At 41.1% G+C, this 19,498-nt stretch overlaps 1 protein-coding gene across 3 annotated transcripts in view; it reads right to left on the bottom strand.

Annotated features, from left to right (window-relative positions):
• GNE (glucosamine (UDP-N-acetyl)-2-epimerase/N-acetylmannosamine kinase) overlaps positions 1 to 19,498 on the bottom strand; it is a 34,331-nt gene that overhangs the window by 12,641 nt on the left and 2,192 nt on the right. The window contains exons 1-6 of one of the 3 annotated variants that reach the window (XM_064403738.1): positions 12,685 to 12,762; positions 8,588 to 8,796; positions 5,754 to 6,205; positions 4,750 to 4,902; positions 4,087 to 4,299; positions 3,736 to 3,823 (exon numbers count right to left, since the gene is read on the bottom strand). In XM_064403738.1, coding sequence (XP_064259808.1) covers positions 3,736 to 3,823; positions 4,087 to 4,299; positions 4,750 to 4,902; positions 5,754 to 6,205; positions 8,588 to 8,751 — 1,070 coding nt within the window. In that variant the 5' untranslated portion in view covers positions 8,752 to 8,796; positions 12,685 to 12,762. Of the gene's footprint in view, positions 1 to 3,735; positions 3,824 to 4,086; positions 4,300 to 4,749; positions 4,903 to 5,753; positions 6,206 to 8,587; positions 8,797 to 12,483; positions 12,504 to 12,684; positions 12,763 to 19,498 lie in introns of those variants that run through there. The other 2 variants (XM_064403737.1, XM_064403736.1) reach the window with 2 other exon arrangements.

The following is a 19,498-nucleotide window of genomic DNA, read 5'->3' as shown; positions in this document are numbered from 1 at the left end:
TTTTTCATCCAGGCCAGTCATCTTCTACAACAGCTTGTCTTTTGGCACATAGGGACAGCCTGCTCTGGTGCCTTCAAGATTACTTTCTGAAGTATGTCTATCCTTCCTGGACCCCCTTTTTTTTTTAAGGGCAGCTTCCTAAGGATCCTTCTGAATCACCTTCTTGAATAGGCCAAAGTCTGCCCTCTGGAAGTCCAGTTTTGTTGGTGTCCCTCCTTGTTTCACCAATTATTGAGAATTCTATTATTTCATGATCACTGTGTCCCAAATGGCCCCCAACCACCACATCTCCCACCAGCCCTTCTCTGTTACACTTTTGGAAGGTGGGAGTATCACTGGCTTTCCCCCAGTTATTAGGCATCTCTCCCACTCTGTGCTTTTTCAAAGATAATGGAGACTGGCTTAGCAACATCTGCTAGCTCCTTCAGCGCACATGAGTGCATCCCATCAGGCCTGTAGATTTATGGATGTTTAATCTGCCTAGCTCATCTCCAACCCAACCCTCTACAAATAAGTCTTCCATTCTCCAACCTTTTCCTCTTACATGAGGTCTGGGATTCCTGAGGGCTGTTCTGAACAATGAAGACTGAAGCAAAGAAGGCATTCAGTAATTCTGCTTTCTCAGTGTCTTCCAACACCCAGACACCCATCTGATTCAGCAGCAGCCACACATCTACCCTATTCTTCCTGTTGCTGCTGATGAATTTGTAGAAATCCTTCTTGTTGTCCTTTATATCCCTAGTCAGACTGAGTTCCAAGTGGCCTTTGGCCTTCCTTCTCACATCCCTGCATATTCTGACAATGTTCCTCCCACATGGCCTGTCCCTTTTTTCACATCCCATAGACTTCTTTCTTCTGTTTCAATTTTACTAGAATCTCATCTGTTTTGGGATCGAGTCCTCTTTGCCTGACTTCTGGATCATAGGGATGCACTGGTCTTGAGGTCAGAGGAAGTAAATGCTTGAATACTGGCCAGCTCTTTGGACACTCTCCTCCTCTGGAGTCCTAACCCACCAGATTCCTCCAAATAGGCCCTTGAAGAGGTCAAAGTTAGCTCTGTTCAAGTTTAGGGTTCTAATCCTGCTTGCTATTTTGCTTCCCCAGTGCAGGATTCTGAGTTTCTAATGGTCACTGCAGCCAGTGCTGTCCCCAGCCTCCACATCTTCAACCACTGCCTCTTGGTTTGTTAGTAAAAGGTCCAGAACACACCTTTCCTCACTGGCTCCTCCACCACTGCATCTAAATTAACTTCACTGATCTACAAGAACTTCCTGAACTGTGTTCCAAGTTGTGTTGTCACTCTTAACAAATATCAGATACAAATCTCCCAGGAGAACTAGGGCCTGCAACGCTATTTCAGTTGCCCAAATAAAACCTAATCAACTTCCCCCTCTTCATCAGGTGGCCTCCAGTAAATACCCACAGCAGTGTCACCCATATTAGCTTGTTGCTTAATTCTCATCCATAAACTCTCAACATTGTTCATCTGTCCCTGAGTAGAGCCTCAATTGCTCTCACATGAAGAAAAACTCTTGCTTCTCTGACCTGTTCTCTCTAGATATAGCCATCCATGACAACACTTACAGCCATCCATGACAACATTTACAGCCATCCATGCCAGGTATGTTGCCATAATTCCTATGAGATCATGGCTCTGCAACCTCACATAGATTTCTACTTTATTAGATTACCTTGTTTATAACACTTGCTGAGTGCATTGGTATACAGGCACTTCACAGAACATCAAACTACCAGGTTGCTTGAAGGGCTGTGAGAGTCATGAACACCATAGTCATAAAAACCCTGGACGTATTTTGCCCTATGATCCTGTCTTGGAGTCATCTATAATATCACTGTATTCCATAGCTATCTGTGCCAAAAAATCATTACTGTCTCTTCACACACCTTGTGTGTGTGTGGCAGGTGGGTGGTGACCACAGCCATTTTTAAAATCACCTTGCCCAGGTAGTTTCCTGCCTTTTGCTACATAGTGTTTGCTTTGAGAGCTGTTTCATCTTTGTTTTGGCAGAAGTTTTCTTCCCCTTCTCTTTTTGGGTTCTTTTTTCATTTCCTCCCCTTCTCCCTTGCCTCAGAGGGACTCCAGTTGGTGTTTCTGAGCTGTCTCGGGGCAAAGTCCATATGTGCCCTCCTGCTGCTGCAGGGAGGGGCTGGCCCTGCCTCAGTCTGCACCACTTATGAGAGAAGACTGGAGTCTTCTGTGGGACTAGAGCCTCTCCCTTTTGTCGCAGCCTTGGGTTTGCCATTCTAAAAGCCGCATTTTGCAGCTAGAAACGATTTTAAAGTGAACTTTGCAATGTCTGTTGGTGGCAAAAAAGCCAGTGAGTTCCTGGGGTTGGGCACCCTGTGCGAATGTAGATGGACTGCTCCTTCCGCACCAGCCCATCCCAGAACCATGGTCCAGAGCACAGCAGCAGCGCTGGCAGAGCCCACGGACAGCAGGAGGAAGTGGCAGCAGCCACTCGAACCAGCAAGTTTCCATCTGCCTCCAGAACTGCTCTGCAGACTCCTGCCTTCCCAGTGGGCATTCTCACCATTTTGCCTCTTTGTTCCTGCAAACGTGTGGTCACCTGGGAGGCACCATCTTGGAAGAGAAGGTTGAGATGGCACCTTCCCTTTGTTCTTCAGCCATAAAGTTGCCTCTGGCAGGCATCACTTCAGGAACAATTATTTCCAGCATTTTGGAAATAATTGGTCTCTCTTGTTCCCGTGGGGTTGTGAGATTTAGCAGCTTGGTATCTATTATGATCCCCCCCACCCACCACTGCCTGTTGGCATCCTGTTCACTAATAAACTGTTATTTTTTCACTTGCATCTACTTGTGTGTTGCTCCTTATTGTGGTTGGAATCAAGGGGGTGGTTACTCATTTCAGAGTGCCCATCTCTTTAAATTGCCTCAAGACAAGACAGATCTTCAATCTGAGCTGCAACCAAAGAACACCTGACTCTGCAGTGGTTGCTATCACCTGCTCCCCAAGAGGAAGAAATGGCACAATTGTTGCCATTTGCACCCTGACTCCTAGTTTAAAGTCCTAACCTCCCTTCGGTTTAAAGTCCATCTCACCAGCCTGCTGCCAAAGACTCTCTGCCCTTTTTAGTCAGGGGATCCCATTCCCCTGTAGCACACAGGGGAAAAATCACAAAAACATAACTCACTGTTATATAAAAGCCAAAAACTTCTTGATAGCACCAGCCACAAACCCAGACATTGATCTGCAAAATTTGTCTGCCTCAGGCTGTCCTGATTTCTCTAACAGGGAGGACACATGAGGAGGTGACTTGGGCAGAGATGTTTTTCATGTGCCTCACCAGAGCTTTATAGTCTTCCTTGATCCTGGCCACTTTTTTGGCTCTTAGTATCATTTGTACCCACACAAAAAAGCCTCCTTAGTAGGCAGACAGGATGTTCTCCCCCAAGCTGCCCCTAAAGAACGCGCTCTCTTAATCACATTGTCTAGGTTAATATGAATTTTGTCTTCTTGACTTTCTGTTGGATGTTAAATGACTATTTGTATTGGAACAAAGTAACATTTTGTGCTATAAATACTACTGCATACCAGACATCACATTATGGTTCTGAAATGAAAAATCATTTGTAACCTCAGATCAGTGCATTAAAAGCACTCCAATCAAATATGATGAAACACCTTAGGACTAAATGCCTTTTACTCTACTGCTTTAACATCCCCCTCAATGAATTAAGATGAGTGTACTCACCATGGATATTGCTTCCCAAACTGCAGCTGTAGAGCATGAAGAATCTTATCCTGTGTGTCAGCATCACGAACATGAAGAACATTTTCACCTAGACAACAAAAATTAACATAATAGGACAGGTCAGATGCAACATAATAGGACAGGCCAGATGCTCAACTTGCATTAGAGTATGAGCTGCTTTAGAAATGAAAAAAAAAAAGTTTTTATTTCCTCTATGAGGGCAAGATGCCCATCAGATTGACATCACTCTTCATCAGTTCTGTGCCTCCCCTTGCTTCCAGTAAAGCAACAATGACATCTCTGATACATCTCTGTCCTGCATTACAAAACACTAGTTAAGCAAACATGTACCTGTTTCTCTTCCCGTCTGACGTGTCCCCAGGTTGATGACAGGTGTGCCAAACGCTCCCACCTCTCTGACACCACAACTGCTGTTACCAATCATACAACCAGCGTGAGCAACTAGCTGAATGAACTGGTCAAATGGCACATGCTTTACTGCCCGAAAATTGGGATGGTGTTCAATGCCCTTCTTCCTCATCACACGAACCATTTCTTTGCTTCCTACAGAAAACCAAAGTAGAATAAATTATTTAAGCTCTACTTTTAAAATCAAAGTCCAGGCACAAAGAATATAGTAGACAGCCATTCACTGAGTTAATTCCAGCTCTGAAGACGTTTCTGCTCTCTTTTTATCCTTACACTGTAAAGCATTTAGCTCAGCACATATGCCAAAGTTTGATACAAGAATTCACTGCAAAAGTATCTTTGTAGTTTTAAGCTAATTTAAGAGGCACTAATATTGCTCTTATGTCACATGGTTTCTCATTTTCCTTCCCACACTGAAAAACTGAAACATGCTCCAGTAATGCGAACACAGAGCTCCTGCTGCAGATGCACCGACAAGGCTGATACAATCCAGCTATTTCTATCTGGCTGGACAACCTGGGATAAAAGCACTCTTTTGAAGACAATCTGTTATGTGCCACTTTGTCATGAAGGTATTCTACTCACCTGCATCCACATTCGGGAACAGAACAAGCGTTCTCTTGTTGAAGGATATGAGTGCATCTAGTGTCAGCTCAAACATCTTTATGGAATGTTTAATATCTGTGGTTACAGGATGCTGCAGAGCAACTATATAATCTCTGGTTTTGACATCTTCACCTGTCCAAACAGAGGGCAAGAAAAGTTTTTTTATTGGTGTAGAATAGCAATAGGAAGGAAGGACATACTTTTGGAATTACAGATGTGAAACCCTGAAAATTCAAGGCACTGAATGGGTTATATCTAACACATAGGGATCAATACTAGAATAAAAATCAAGGGACTTACAGGGTAGCCTAGCTTGTTATTTGCCTCTCTAAGCACATCTCCTAACTTTAGAGACCACTACCTAAATGGCTAAAAACTTAACTTGCAAGCTTACTTCTGAAGCTTTCCAAGACTATACCAGCATCAAGAGACTGTTCTCACACCACTATAAATCTGGAATAACTCCTGAAGCTGCTCTGATTTTCTGTCAGTTGCCCATTCTCAAGCACAGACTTCCTTTCCACTGCTTTAAAACAGTTAGTCATACTTGTCTTAGTACACTTGATAAACATTTATCTGCAAAACATACTGACTGGAAAAGACTCCAGCTTCTACAAATGGCAGCCATACAGGACACTGCTTTGTCAAAGATAATAAAGCAAACATAAAACTCCACTGTTTACAGGAATTATTTCTACGTCAGTGAGTATTAAACACCAAAAGCCTTTGGTGCATGTTGCCTGTTTCAGCTCAGAGAATTTACCCATTTAAGAGTTATTTTTTGACTTGGCAGAAGGTCCGTAAGTGTGCAGTAAATAGATTTGTAGCTTTTCAATTGTACGTGGCAGAATACAGAATGAAAGCAAGTGTAGAAAGAAAGGTAGTATTAAAAATATATATTACTTTTTGACTGATAGCCTACTTACTAAGCTCTTCTAGTGTTGAAAGGCATGTGAGAAAAACATAAGAAGTGGCCCGCTTACCTAGCCACATTCTAATAATACTCATGTAGTCCTTGTTTTTGGCAGAGAGAAGCTTGTCATATGAGGGACAGCCTGCTAAGAGGATGCGGTCGTGGTCTTCACACATGGCTATCAAGTGCTGCTCTGCACTCCTCGTGCAGCACACGTGGTAATGGGCCAGTTTGGTTATGGCATGTCTGATGGAGTCATCGATGGTCCCGCTGACTTCCCCGCCTTCAATGTGAAGAATCCGAATGTTCATCAGGGCTGCAGACGTGGCCAGGGCCAAAGCATCGAACCTGTCCCCATGAACTATCATTATGTCAGGTTTCAGGCGGTTGAGGACATCGGGTAACTTGACTAATGCAAGGCCCACCGACTCCACCATAGCTGCCTCATCCTCCCCTCTCACGATGGTGTGTAATCTTGTATGAATATCAAAGTCATCTTGTTCAATCATACGGTAAGTATTACTGAAGGTCAGAGAAAAAGGGTTATTAGAGGAAATACAACTTGATTTTTCAGCAATACTGCTTCACAAAATAAAAACAAATTACAACAGCTGTACCAGGGTTAAAAAAAGATCTGCTTTCCACATCTTCTTCATTGAGGAAAGTAGCTTTTAAGATTTTAACAGAATATTCTCATCCATATGAAGATCCTCCCTAATATTCCGAACATCCAGTTTCTCTAGACACCTTTAAGGAGGAACTGTGGTGAACATACTGAGGAAATCCTCAGAAAGCAAACCCTTTGTTCATGTGTCCACTGAGACTTTCAGAGAATAGACGTTGCTTGATTTCCTGTCAGAAAGGGTATGTTTATTGATTTTTCTGTGGACATCTCCATAAATACAACAACCCATATGATGCAAAGCTGAGGCCTGTATGTTTAAAGAAAACATCCTGCAGGTAGCATGTATTATTTCAGATTCTGTATTTTTTAAGGCAAATCTTGTTTATTTTATTGAGTAAAGGGGCTCACATTTATATAGCATAAACTTCATTAAATTTCCAACTCCATTTACAAATATCCTTCACAGACCTACCACCTTCCTGATTGTGTACATTCCTCTAAGAAAACCTGCTTCCTCTTTGTTTCTGTATTCTTTGCATTTTGAAAGGTGAAAACCTAGGGGACAAACAAGACTGTGCATTTCTGGTGGTTTTGTTTCTTTTATGATCCTCCAAGCATTTCAGTAACAGTCACTTCACAGGATCACTGTCATCTGACTTCTGTTACTGTTGATTACCTCGTTCATATCAGTAGAACATATATGTTCCAAGGACCCACTCATTTCCTAGGATGACCCAGATTAAGGGATGCAGGGCTAGACCCTGAAAAAACCCCAAGAAGTACCTGGGTTTTAGAATACTTAACACGAAGTAACTAACAGCAAAAACATTTGCCAGATCAAAATCTCTATGGTTTGCTTTGTGCATTACAAATAAATCACAATACAGAGACAAGTGTTAAACACCTTGGAACTGGAAAAGTAGTATTTTGTATTACTTTGCACAAATCTTGCAGACAGCCAAGGGTATGTGCTATGGAGAAATCAGGACCATGTTTGTCATTTTTAGCAAATGAAATGGCATAACTTTATTTCTCCAATCAGACAGGGAGCAATTCAACATACTAACCTGTCAAGAAGTTCAACTTGTTTGTACTTTTAGTTTGGGTTTTTTTTTTTTTTTTTTTTTTTGGTCTGGTTTTGTTTTGAATCAGGTTAGTTTTGTGATGTTGAATTCACCTTGCCATGTTACTGGATGAAAACATCCAGTACAAAGCAAGGAACAGAGCGCTGTATAATGTGCAGAAAGAGAACAGTCAGTAGTGGAACACCCTGTCTTAGTAGTTTGAAATGATACAACTTCCTCCTGTCCTGGCTTATAAAATGACAATATTTCTCATTGCAAAGTCCAAAAAGTACCTCTACTTGAAGACACACTTATACATTTCTGGAAGTCTGATAATGCCAATACACTGCAGACCTAAGCTGAAGTCTGATTTTGTTTCCCAGAATATGCATTTCATATCTATTTCTTACTTACTGGACTTACTGGGTCCAATCCGGTAAATGCAGCTGAGGAAAATCAACCACAACCCCAGAAAGGCTATCCATGCTGTTTCTTCTATCTTTTCCCCAACAACCAAGAGAATAACCACCTGGGATGTGGGAAGTCCTTCCAAGGGAAGGGATTTGGACCAAGACATCTCATCCTCCTGAGTGGGTGATGTGACTGCTTACTTAAGGAGAGCTATGGACAGGGATTCTATTCTCCCCCACCTACCTATATATATCACCCAGATAACCATATTTCTATCATTTTGTTATTCATTTTGTCAGAAATATATGGCCATACTTTCCTGCCTCTACAATACCAGAAGTTGTAACTAACAGTGTTCTCCTGGGATATGCAATATCTAAGTACTTTCTCCAATAACTGTAAAACAGAAGAGCTGCAATTTAAAATGACTGAGGAGGCTATTTTCTCTATGAAACTAAAAAAACTGTAGCACAGTTGACAATCACCAGGTTTCAGGGAAAAATGCAGGACATGAGTTTCTCACTTCATACAGTATGTGATCCTTTTTGGTGTCTCAATTACAGCATTTGCACAAAACTTTCTAGAATTCCAAGATTGGCTGAAAAAAATGATTGCATGAAATATGCAATCTCATAAGGAGCTGCAAAATAAAATTCTGGAAAAAATAAGTAAAACTTTGTTGTGTTGATGCCACATTTGTTGTGTTGATGTTGACTGATGATGCCAAGAGTTCATTTTATCTAATGCTCATACTGCCATTGCTAACACCTCAGAAACACACTGGTAGATAAAAATTCACCTTACCCATAATCATCAATCAGGTGGGAACCAAGCACTACGACATCAAGCTCAAAAAACTGTGGTTCTGCCTTAATACCAAACATAATGGGAGCTAATTTTGAATAATCAGCACGGTTGCAAGTAGCAACACAAACACGAAGTTTGTGGTTGTTTCCATTCTTCTCCATGACTTCCTTTTGTTTCTGTTTTGAAAGATTCTTGAAGTACACCTCCTGACATAAAAGAGAAAACAAGAAATATGTCATTAATAATAATAATTTACTTACATCAAATGGTAATTGCTTCATGAACAGTACACACAAGCGCAGCCCCAATGGTGGACACACAGTGACTACTCCATTTATAATGGACACCTAGTACCTAACAGAACAGAACAGTTCTGTTTCCAAAATTTAGCCTAGAAATTTCTTTTTTCCAGTTAAAACTGCATTAATACTTCTATTTCTACAAATAATATATAAAAATTCTGTATAAACAATATTTAAGTATTATGAAGTTCAACTGTAATTAAATACTAAAATTACTTTTCCTGTTCTGATGGAAATCTCTGTATAAGTAGAAAAACTATTCTGCCTTGGTAAATGAAAGAAAGAAAATCTCATATTCCAAATAAAAGAATGGAACAAATTGCTCAGATGCTTCCACTGACAGACTCTGTAAACAAAAAGTTTTTGACTAAGATAGTTTATGTATCTCCATTAAACACATTTTGGTGAGGTAAAGCAAGTTAAACATTTATTTCTAAAGCCGTACATACGCTTTTGTAGGCCAAAGTACATTAAGAAAATCAATAATACAAAACATCAAAATAACCCAAATTTCGTCACCTCCCAAACAGAAATTACTAAGATGTTAGCAAGAGTTTAAGTAAGTACCATCCTTTTGGTATAAATCTAATGTTATGTCAGATTTTTGCTCCACTCTACAGATGGAACTTTACCTGGATTAATAACAAGGCTTGCTTATCCTTGACTCAAAGTAGTATCAATCTCTCTACTGATTTTGCCAGCTAGAAAAGCATGACAGTACATGATAATATTAACAGGAGCAATTCCATGCTCCTTTTAGACTGCTTCCGAATTTTTTCAGTAAAGTTCTAAAAGAAAGGCTACTGTGACACCACTCTTATGAAACTTACAAAATTCATCAACCTTTCAAGATTTCCCAATTTTTAAGACATTAGTTTAGGTTTCATCGTGACAAAACAATGCTTTGGTGTAATAGCAACATTAGGGTGACAGGCATCTATGCCAAGTTGTCAAAGGTAAAGTGGTATCTCTAGTCCACCTGCAATCCATTACAGCTCTGCAAAACTATCAGTGAAAATTATCAGTAAAAATCATGAGTGACAATCACTGGCAGTGACACCAGCCAGGCTCAGACCTAACAGACCCCACTGTTTTTCCTCATTTCTAAACAACCTCTCTTTGGAGGTGGTTCTCAGCAGGACATCCTGTCATTATTTATGTAAAACCAGCCACTAAGTCAAATAAAATGGTGATCAAGATCGAATGCAACTTCTGACACACCTATAAGCTTGCCTTTGAAACTGCATGAACAATATTAGCATAACCAGATGCAAACCTCTCACAAAACTCTTCAAGTTGGCCACCGCTGCATACATATTCTATATTACATAAAACAAGAAGCTAAAGTAAAAAACTGCAAAACAAGGAAGTGATAAAGCAAACTTAACTGAAGTTTGCTAACTCCAAGTTACCTGTCTGAGCTAGGACCACCATGACCCCTCTGACAAAGCAGTTTTTTTCATTTATGCAAAGCAGTCTTTTAAGAAGCAGAATATTTTTCTGTCCTCCTTTTTTCTTCAACCATTGTCTAAAATTCTAATTCCTTCCATCTAATTCCTTCCTTCCTTCTAATTCCTTCCATTCAGACACAGAACATACCATCTCCTAAAACAGAAGGTCTGTAAGTTGAGAAAAAATAAAAGCTCTTTTTTCACCATAACTACAGAACTGAATCACTGGCCCACACATCTTTCCAGCCATGCAGATCACATTTAATTACAGTTAGTATTTGGCTGTAATGATGGTCCCTTGAAATACTTTTAGACGTAGATCTGTCTGAATCTACTAGAATCAAAGGCAATTCCTGGTATTTCTCCATTTCAACTTCTGTTAACATTACATTTCAAAGCAGAATTATTTCCAGTACTGCCTTAAAACTCTGTAACACAGTAGTTTAAAAAAGATGCCAAATGAGCTACATACTGGCCTTGGTGCAGACAGGTTTTCTATTGCTGTCAATTTTAAACACCTGCTTATATGAAGGACCAAAATATTTACCCTAACATAAGATAGGTAACAATGTAATATAATTATCAACTGCATGTGGAAATTTGCCACTAATTAAATTGGTTTATTGTTTTCTAGGATAACTTGGATGTTTCCTAAAGAAACATCTGATGTATTGCTACATCATAATTTAATAACAGACATTATTCTATCCTGACTCCAAACTTTTCTGAGCCTAAATGCAAAAATAATTCTGTATTTTCAGACAGTATCCATTGTCAAAAAGGAATGGCCAAGTCCCTTCGGCCATTAACAGCAAATTCCTTCAAGCAGAGCTGTGACACCCTAGCTACAAAATTTTGTTACCTCTGTGGTTTTAGACTTTATCATCAGCTTTTGCAGGCAAGTCATCTCTTTTCAGGACTGTTCACCAGAATTATCTGAAATAACAAATCACTAACATTTGCCTCTTAGTTTCTAGGTGTGTGATGATATACTGAGTTTGATCTACACAGAACTCTCTAGCTGGGGGATCTTCCTGTTCCAAGGTCTATCTCTTCCACCTTGCAGGGACTAGCAATCTTTAGCAGAAGGGAGAACAAATAAAACAGTCTTCAATGAAGGACTACCTGAAATACATAATCTCCATGTGCTTTGGTCTATCACTCTTCCATATCCCATCCTAAGGCTTTTAGATTATTACAGATTCAAGGACTTTTTAAGACTGGGAAATTCTGGGCCAGACTTTACAGCAGCCATACAGCTACTGCTTCTCTTAGGAGTCCCCAGAGCATGAGGCACCCCTTGATCACCGTTTCACAAACAAATGACACCACCTGTATACTCTATACTCTACATTCACACCTCTGAAACACTGGGTTATAAAATCAAAGACCCTGTTTCTCCACTCTGTGTAAGCCCGTGTGTTGAGGGTAATTTCATCTTCCCAATTGCTTTGCTGCGTGGCATACATGTTATTCTGCCTGAACTCTTCCCACACCCTGTATCAGGATGGGTATTCCCATCACGCTTCTCCACTCATCCGCTGAGCCATCGGTTCTACATTGCCTGTGTGTGCACACACCCAGGGCCTCTTCCTAGAGCCCAGTGCAGGCGACCAAACACCAACGACACCTCAAACACCTCTGTGAGGGTTGAAAAGCATCCATCTCCCTGCCCATGTTTCAGGGCAAGAAATGCTCCCCACCATTTCCCCCATTAATGTGGCTGACGTCTTCACCAGGCCCCTTCCTGGTACCAAGAATCAATCCCTGTGCTTCTCCAAACATTGATACACCAAGAACCACAGAATATGACTACTCCCATGCTGAACTGGAAGGGAACCACACTGAATCCAACTCTTATTTCTGCACAGGACACCTCAAGCATCCATGTGCCCTAGAGCACTGTCCAAACGCTTCGTGAACCCTGTCAGGCTGGTGCTGTGACCCTAGGGACCCGTCCCAGCCACCCTCTGGTGAAGCGCCTTTTTCTGATACCCAGCCTAAACCCGCCCTGGCACTCCAGGCCATTCACTTGTTACACGTCTGCCCCGGTACTCCCCCGCTTCCGCACATCCCGCGACAAGCCACGCCTGCGGCCCGCCGCTCTCTCTGCTCCTCTGGACAGTGTCCCCGAGCGCACCTTTCCCCTGCGGGGGCTCTGGATCCCCGCTTTTCTCGGGGACCCGCGCCCGCATCTCCGGGGCTCTGGATCCCGGCGTTTCGCGGGGACGCGCCCCGGCCCGCGCCGCCCCCAGGCACGGCCGCGCTGCCGCCCCCGCCCCGCCGCCTCCCGCACATCTGCGGCCCGGGCCCGGGCTCTGCGCGGCCGCCCCGCAGTCACCTTGCCCTGCGCCAGGACCGCGGCGGCGGCGCCGCACCGCTCGCATCCGCCGGCAGCAGGCCCCGCCCTGGCAGGAAGTGAGCGCGGAGCAGGGCGCTGCCCCAGCCGCGCCCCGCCGGACACGGCCGTCCGGGCAGCCCCCGTAGGGCCGCATGCAGGGCTGCCAGCACAGAGACACAGAACCTGTTAGGTTGGAAAAGACCTCTGGGGTCATCGAGTCCAACTTAGGACCCAACAGCTCCCTGTCAACCAGACCATGGCACTGAGTGCCGCATCCAGTTAAACACCGCCCGGGACGGTGACTCCATTGCGATGGCAGCCCGTTCCAATGTCTAATCAGCCTTTCTGTGAAGAAATTCTTGCCAAAGAGGAACCATATCGTTGAGGTGGGACAGTATCTTCTTGTCAGTTTAGATACTGAATACTCCGTATATACACATCTGAAGTAGCTAGTTAAAACTGCTGGATGATCTCACAGCTTCAGTGGCGACTGCCATCATGTTAAGAGCTTTTAAAGTGAGGGCTGCAGCGAACTAGGGCCTGTGGGGCTGCTGTAGGAGATGCACAGTTGGGAAAAACAGCCAACACGGATGTATGGAAGAATAAGGCAGTAAGAGGCCTGATCATGCAGGCTGTGAGGGACTGCAGCCCTCCAGTCAGAGCACCTGCCAGTAGCTCATGAAGAGTGCCTGGGTGTGATGCAGAATTTTTTAATTTTGGCATTAATTCAGTCCAGAGCGTCACCAAATGACAACTTCATTGGCATGCAGCACAATCCAAAAAGCTGTTAAACCAACTACCAGGTGTTGCTGTCGTCTGTGTTCCCGCTGACTGTAAAAGAGATGTAGTTTGTTTTCTCAGGCTGGAGGCATTTTGAGGTCAAGTCTCACATTAGTGAAGTGACTATGACTTGGATCCTAGCTCAATACCTGAGGCACCAGGTGTAACAGCAACCTGTGCCCACTATACTCTGCTATGAAAACAACTACCTAAAACATTTCAGTAGCTGAAATGGCGTCACACAGTCCTAGTAAAAGGACAATTCTTCGCCCATTTTTATCTCTCTGATTTCACATTTCTGTTGCTGAAACCTGAGTCCAGTGTGGTAGGGCCACACATCTGAACAAGCCTGTATAACATTCAGCTATTTGGTACCTGAACTTTGCCACAGCTTTTCAGTCCAGATTGTATCTTTGTTCATCCATATAATACCTGAGGGGTCTCAAATCCCTTCTAATTTTGTCCTTTAATTCTTAGAAAAATTAGCCATAAGAGTGACTTCTGTCTGACATCCTAAAAGAATGTAGGTGCAAGGAATGAGATAGTTGCATTTCTGGCCTTTACCAGGGAGAAGAAGGTTGACTTTCCTAGCAGTTACAAATATTTGTTTAAAAAGACTTTAAGAAACAATTACTGAAGTCCTCAGCTAGAAGAAATAATATCTTCAATAGTGATTATTAAAGTAAAAATCTTTAAGACTTGCTCTTGGGAATTTAAACTGATGATTTGATTGTTTCCCAAGAGAGGTAGAAAGGATCTTATCCTATGCTGACGTTCAGAAAGTCCTCCGACAGCTGTGGTTCCATGAGTCATAGCTCTGCTAAGACTCAGTGTTTTGAGAATATTGCAGCACACCCACTTCTGAAGTTACCAGGCATCTTTGCTTGCAATACTGACCACATCCACTAATACCACCTGAAAGGAACCTTAGGTTCAATTCATGTCCAATTCAAGTTATTTTCATTGTTCTCTGCATCACTAAATTTACTTTATGCACATTCCTTAAAAACCCATGAACATTCTGGAAATGCCATATTAAATAAATTTGAATTATCTCCTGTAAATGCTTTCAGGTTATGATAAGCTTGCCAGCATATCTATGTTTGGTTTCACTGAAATACTGAAGAAGAGCCTGAATCATATTTGAGCATGAGTGTATGGAAGTGTGAACATACGGACAGACTCTGGTTTATACTAGTACTAACACAGCTAGAAGCAACTACATTTAATTACTCTTACAGTAATTGCAGATGTACAGATGCATCAGTGCATCTCTTCATGTGATTTATTTTTCTGTAAATATTCTAATGGTGTTTCAGCATGTTGCAGTAAAAGGTGCAGAAGAAATAAGAAAGTTTATGCTCCTTTTGGTTATTTTTCACAGACCTCACATATTACAGAAACAAGATTAAATTTTTCTTGTTACTGAGTGAGCCCTGCCTCAAGGTTTCCGAGCAGAGAGACAAATGCTGTGCAGAGAGATGAGATGGGAGGAGAAGCCTCAGCCCACAGTCTGCCTGCTCCAGTCGGTTTTGTGCTTTGCTGCTCAAAATCTCCAGTGACACTGTGAAGAGTGCCTTGACAAGGCCTGTGGCTGTGAAGGGGTTCATTAGAGGAGCAGGCTCTCAGTATCTAGAAAATTCATTGGCACTTCCCTCATCAGAAAGCTTTGCAGCAATAGGCTCTGCAGAGACTAAATGGTCATTAATGTCAAAGTGTTGGGAAATGTTGGAGATGAGGAGCTTACTAATTTTGGGAGAGGTCATGTTGCTTAAGATCTGAACAGAAGAACCGAGATCAGGGTTTGGTTTGCAGCTGGTTTGGACTCATTGGAAACCCATCCTGGAAAAGGTGAAAGGTGCTTGACTGGGATGGTTGGTGCATACTGCCCAGGAGATGGATAGTGTGGACAGACAGAATCAGTAGCACTCTGATCTTCTGCACTGGTGCTAAGCACTGTATGTTGCTTATTTCCTTCTGAAAGCAGAGCATTATGACTTTCAACATCTACATATTTTTCAGCATCTTTTATTACTTCTCCTTATTTTTTCATTTACATCCATTTTATTTATGACAAAGGCACATGCTGAGAGTAAGAAAACTTCCACTAAGGTTTTCAAAAGCAGCTGTCCATATCAATTCTGTACTGTCCAGCCTAAAACACCTGAAAGCAACTTGAAATTTAAAGATCGAGGCTTTCAGAAAAGCAGGCCTTTCTGACACAGCTAAACTGATAACTTCTGAAGATTCTGGCACAGTAGTGTTCAGCTGTGAATGCACTCCACTACAAATATTCCTTGTAGGAAGAGACCAAGTACCATGTACTACATGATATAAGGAGAATATAAACAATTGTACACAGTAGGGAAAGCCTAACAAATTTTACCTTCCTGCATTCTTCTGTTTGTTCTTCCTGGTTAAAACTACCAGGTGAGGTGTGCAGTTAATAGCAATTGTGGGCAACCACATCACAGTTCATATCTGATGTTCCAGAGAAGGGGAAGAGATCACGGATAAGACAATGCCATAGATGCTATGAGGAGGGAAATTTGGGGATTTATTCTCTTCTCATCACAACACAGATCTCTTACATTTTTGCACAGTGTCTTATGCTAATGGGCATTTACACGTAGCTAAGACTGTATGACACAGAATTCCCAGCTAAGGGAGAAGAAATCAATAACTATATGAAAATTTGTCTCTGGAAAGATACCATCCAAAGAAATCAATGAAGCTGGTGCGGGAGCTATCTTATGAGTAGGAAGGTGGGGATCAGTTTCTTCTCCCAAGTAACAAGTGATAGACAAGAGGAAATGACCTCAGGGTGTGCCAATGGAGGTTTATTCTTGGATATTCAGAAATATTTATTCACTGGAAGGGTTATCAAGCATTTTAAGCAACTGCCCAAGGAAGTACTGGAGTTACCATCCCTAGAATTATTTAAAAGGCACATAGATGTGGCACTTAGGAACATGATTTAATGTTGGATTTGGCAGTGCGATATTAACAGTTGGACTCTGCTTAAGGTTCTTTTCCAATCTAAGTATTCCATTCCATTTGGTGTTAAAATTAGGTGCTTCAAAAACCTAAGTAACAAGCAGAACTGTGAATCTCATTGATGTAATTAGGTAAAGAATATCCTATACTTTTTTTCCAAAGTTTCCAATGTTCTTTAATAGATTACAGTCCCTTTTTTTCCTTATTGGAAAGATGGCATGTTCTGGTGTCTGGTGTATTATGAAATAATGGCATTTGCACATACACTATAAAATGTGAGTTAAGTTTATTGTAACTAGCTAGAGTTGTAGAATGTGATTGATACATGGCATAAAAAGCAACCTCTGTTGTAGAGAATTCCTTGTTTAGGGGTGTGTGCGTATGCTAGGATAACATCCATCTGAAACCCATGCAAAGCACTGGAAAGAGTCCTGGAATCCTCAGCAGTTGTTTGGTTTTTTTGGTTTTGTTTTTTCTTTTCTTCCCAGTTCATTCAATGTCTTGAGCCTTTATCTTAATTTTTGCTAAAAAAACCACTAAGCCACAAAACTTTTCCTTCCCACTCTATCTAAAAATAGTGGAACTGACCCACTTTTTGCTATCATCATGTGACTAACTCTGCTTATGTGATCAGTTTAATTCTTCAAAAGGGTCTGTTTTCTTCACTTGTAACCAATGCTATAAGGTTACAGCTTCTTCTGAAGCTCTACTTCTTGTTCAGTCCTGCTGGAATGATTGCTGCTGATGATTTTTTGACACACATTAGACATCCACTGGGAAATCTGATGCCGTTCAACATACCCAAGCTGGCTTCAAAGTTGGTCTTGAGCAATGATGGCAGCTTAGGCTGGGGTGGTTCTTGTGGTGTAATTCTTCCTCTTACTGTGCTGTGTATCTACACCCCTTGATCAGTAGACAAGGTGGTTCACTTAAAACAACTTGGGGTATGTTCAAAATGGAATAAGTAGAGTTGCTGTACATACTCAGAGTATTTGTATGTGATCCAGCGCGGAATTAATTTGATTGGAAGCTGTCATCACTAGGTAAGACAGTGGGTAACTTTGCCAAATACAAGATCTTAATTTCCACCTCAGGTACAGGTGGGAGTATTATTTGTTATATATGAATATATATATATCTATATATATAAACTTGGTCAAAGAAACCATACAGAAGAAAGAGCCAACACTGCAACAGCCAATGGTGCAAATGTCTCTCATTTGTGAAAGTCTGGAAAGAAAGTTCTGTTAAGTTTTCCTAGTTCTGACGTTAAGACTGCCTACTTTTTCCATTTCAAATTGGCATGAAGTACTGAAAAGAAATTTAAAAGTCTGGCAGGAAGGAGGAATCAAACTCTGGCCACTTCTCACTGTTAATATATACCTCCCGTGTTGCACATTGGTTTACAGATTCCTCTTTGCTGTTCCTGTCCAACTGGTTTGTTCTTTTTTTTCATCTCTCCTAATCCTTTTGAGGCTCTCTGGCATCCTACTTGAATGCAACTGTGTTTTTCAATGTGACTATCAGATTGCAAATATTTGAAATATTGTGTCCTCTCTGGTAATTGCTCTTTTCTAATTTTAAGGAGTACTAATTCTACTAAATAATTACAAAAAAAAAATCCATTAAGAAGAGATCCATTACCAGGATTAAAGAATTATAATAGTAAACATGTATTTCCACCCTTTATGCCATATTAAAGTAATTTCTTTTATGTGTATTGTAGATTTTGGCTATTAACTAAGACAAAAATGTGATGAAAGAAGCAAATGAGATTGTAAAGTTAGAGTACAAAGCAAGTAGTCAGTTTACATTTACTAAGACAGGTGAGGAAATTTTATATTTATATATATAATATATATATATATATAAAAATATATATTTTATATATGAAATATACAAGAAGTGTAGCAGCAGCTACCCTTCACTAAGTCTAGATTTTCCCGTCTTTTAACACACTAGGTATTATTGAGTGAGTTATTCAAGTGGCTCCTCTAATCATGTGACTCTCAGAGGAATCTTAAATCTTAATCTATTACATGGCTACTATAATTCCCTGAAACTATTTCAGATTTTCCATTTGAAGAAGCTTGTAGAGATGCAATAGAAAGCTTAAGTGCCAGTCAGAAGCACAGCGGTATCAGGTATGCCACAATATCTGTGTTTTTTATTCTGGGTCAAGAATAAAATCTCCTTGTTTTTTGAAGTATCTGTAGGCCTTATGTGCATTACCAGAAATGTCCAGAAAAAGTTTGGTTTTTACAAACAACAAATAGATGTCAAGGAAAAGTAAAAACAAGCGCACAATTTTAAAAAGAGCTTCTGTTTCTAAAGGCTTCAACCAACATAACTTCAGTAAATTTGCTTTGCTTGGACAGTAAATCAAGATCTTGATGATGAAGAGTACATCTTTCAGGATGACATTTAGAAAAAACCCCACAAAGGCCCACATGCTAAATTGCCATTTACTTATTTCCTTCCAGCTTTTAGATACTAATCTGGGAAAAAAAGTCACATGAAGAGCATCTGAGCCAGCTGTTATTCTAGAATAGTCTGATTTTTCTCAGCTGGATTTGCTATCCATGTTCTTTTATTAAAGCTTTGATTTAGTACCAGATGTTTTAATGAAAAATTGTCCAGAATTACAGAGACATATAAGTAACTGCTAAAATATTCCCTGATTTATGCAGGAAGAGCAACTCTACAACAGATGCTCTAACAGATACCCATGTCCTTAGGCTGTGCCAAGTCCCTCTGGGAAAGACCATACACTATTAAGAGAATAGTAGCCTATTTTCCCTAGGCCTTCTGTCTGCCAGGGTGCAGGATGTTACTTAGAATCATGTGGGCACAGATCACTTTCTGACTGGTCTGGCTGCTGTGGCAGTATTTATAAAAAACTCAGTCTGAATGTATCTGACAATGAGACTCCAGGTTGTGAAAGGCTCTCCCTCTTACTTTTCCTGTGCTTTTTGAAACCTTGTGTGTCTCTGAAAGACAGTTAAGAAATACTGGCATTGCATGTCATGCTCTCATG

Source organism: Passer domesticus, chromosome Z (genome assembly GCF_036417665.1).
Source record: "Passer domesticus isolate bPasDom1 chromosome Z, bPasDom1.hap1, whole genome shotgun sequence".
Classification (NCBI taxonomy): Eukaryota; Metazoa; Chordata; class Aves; order Passeriformes; family Passeridae; genus Passer; species Passer domesticus.
This window is presented reverse-complemented; position numbering and strand designations above follow the sequence as displayed.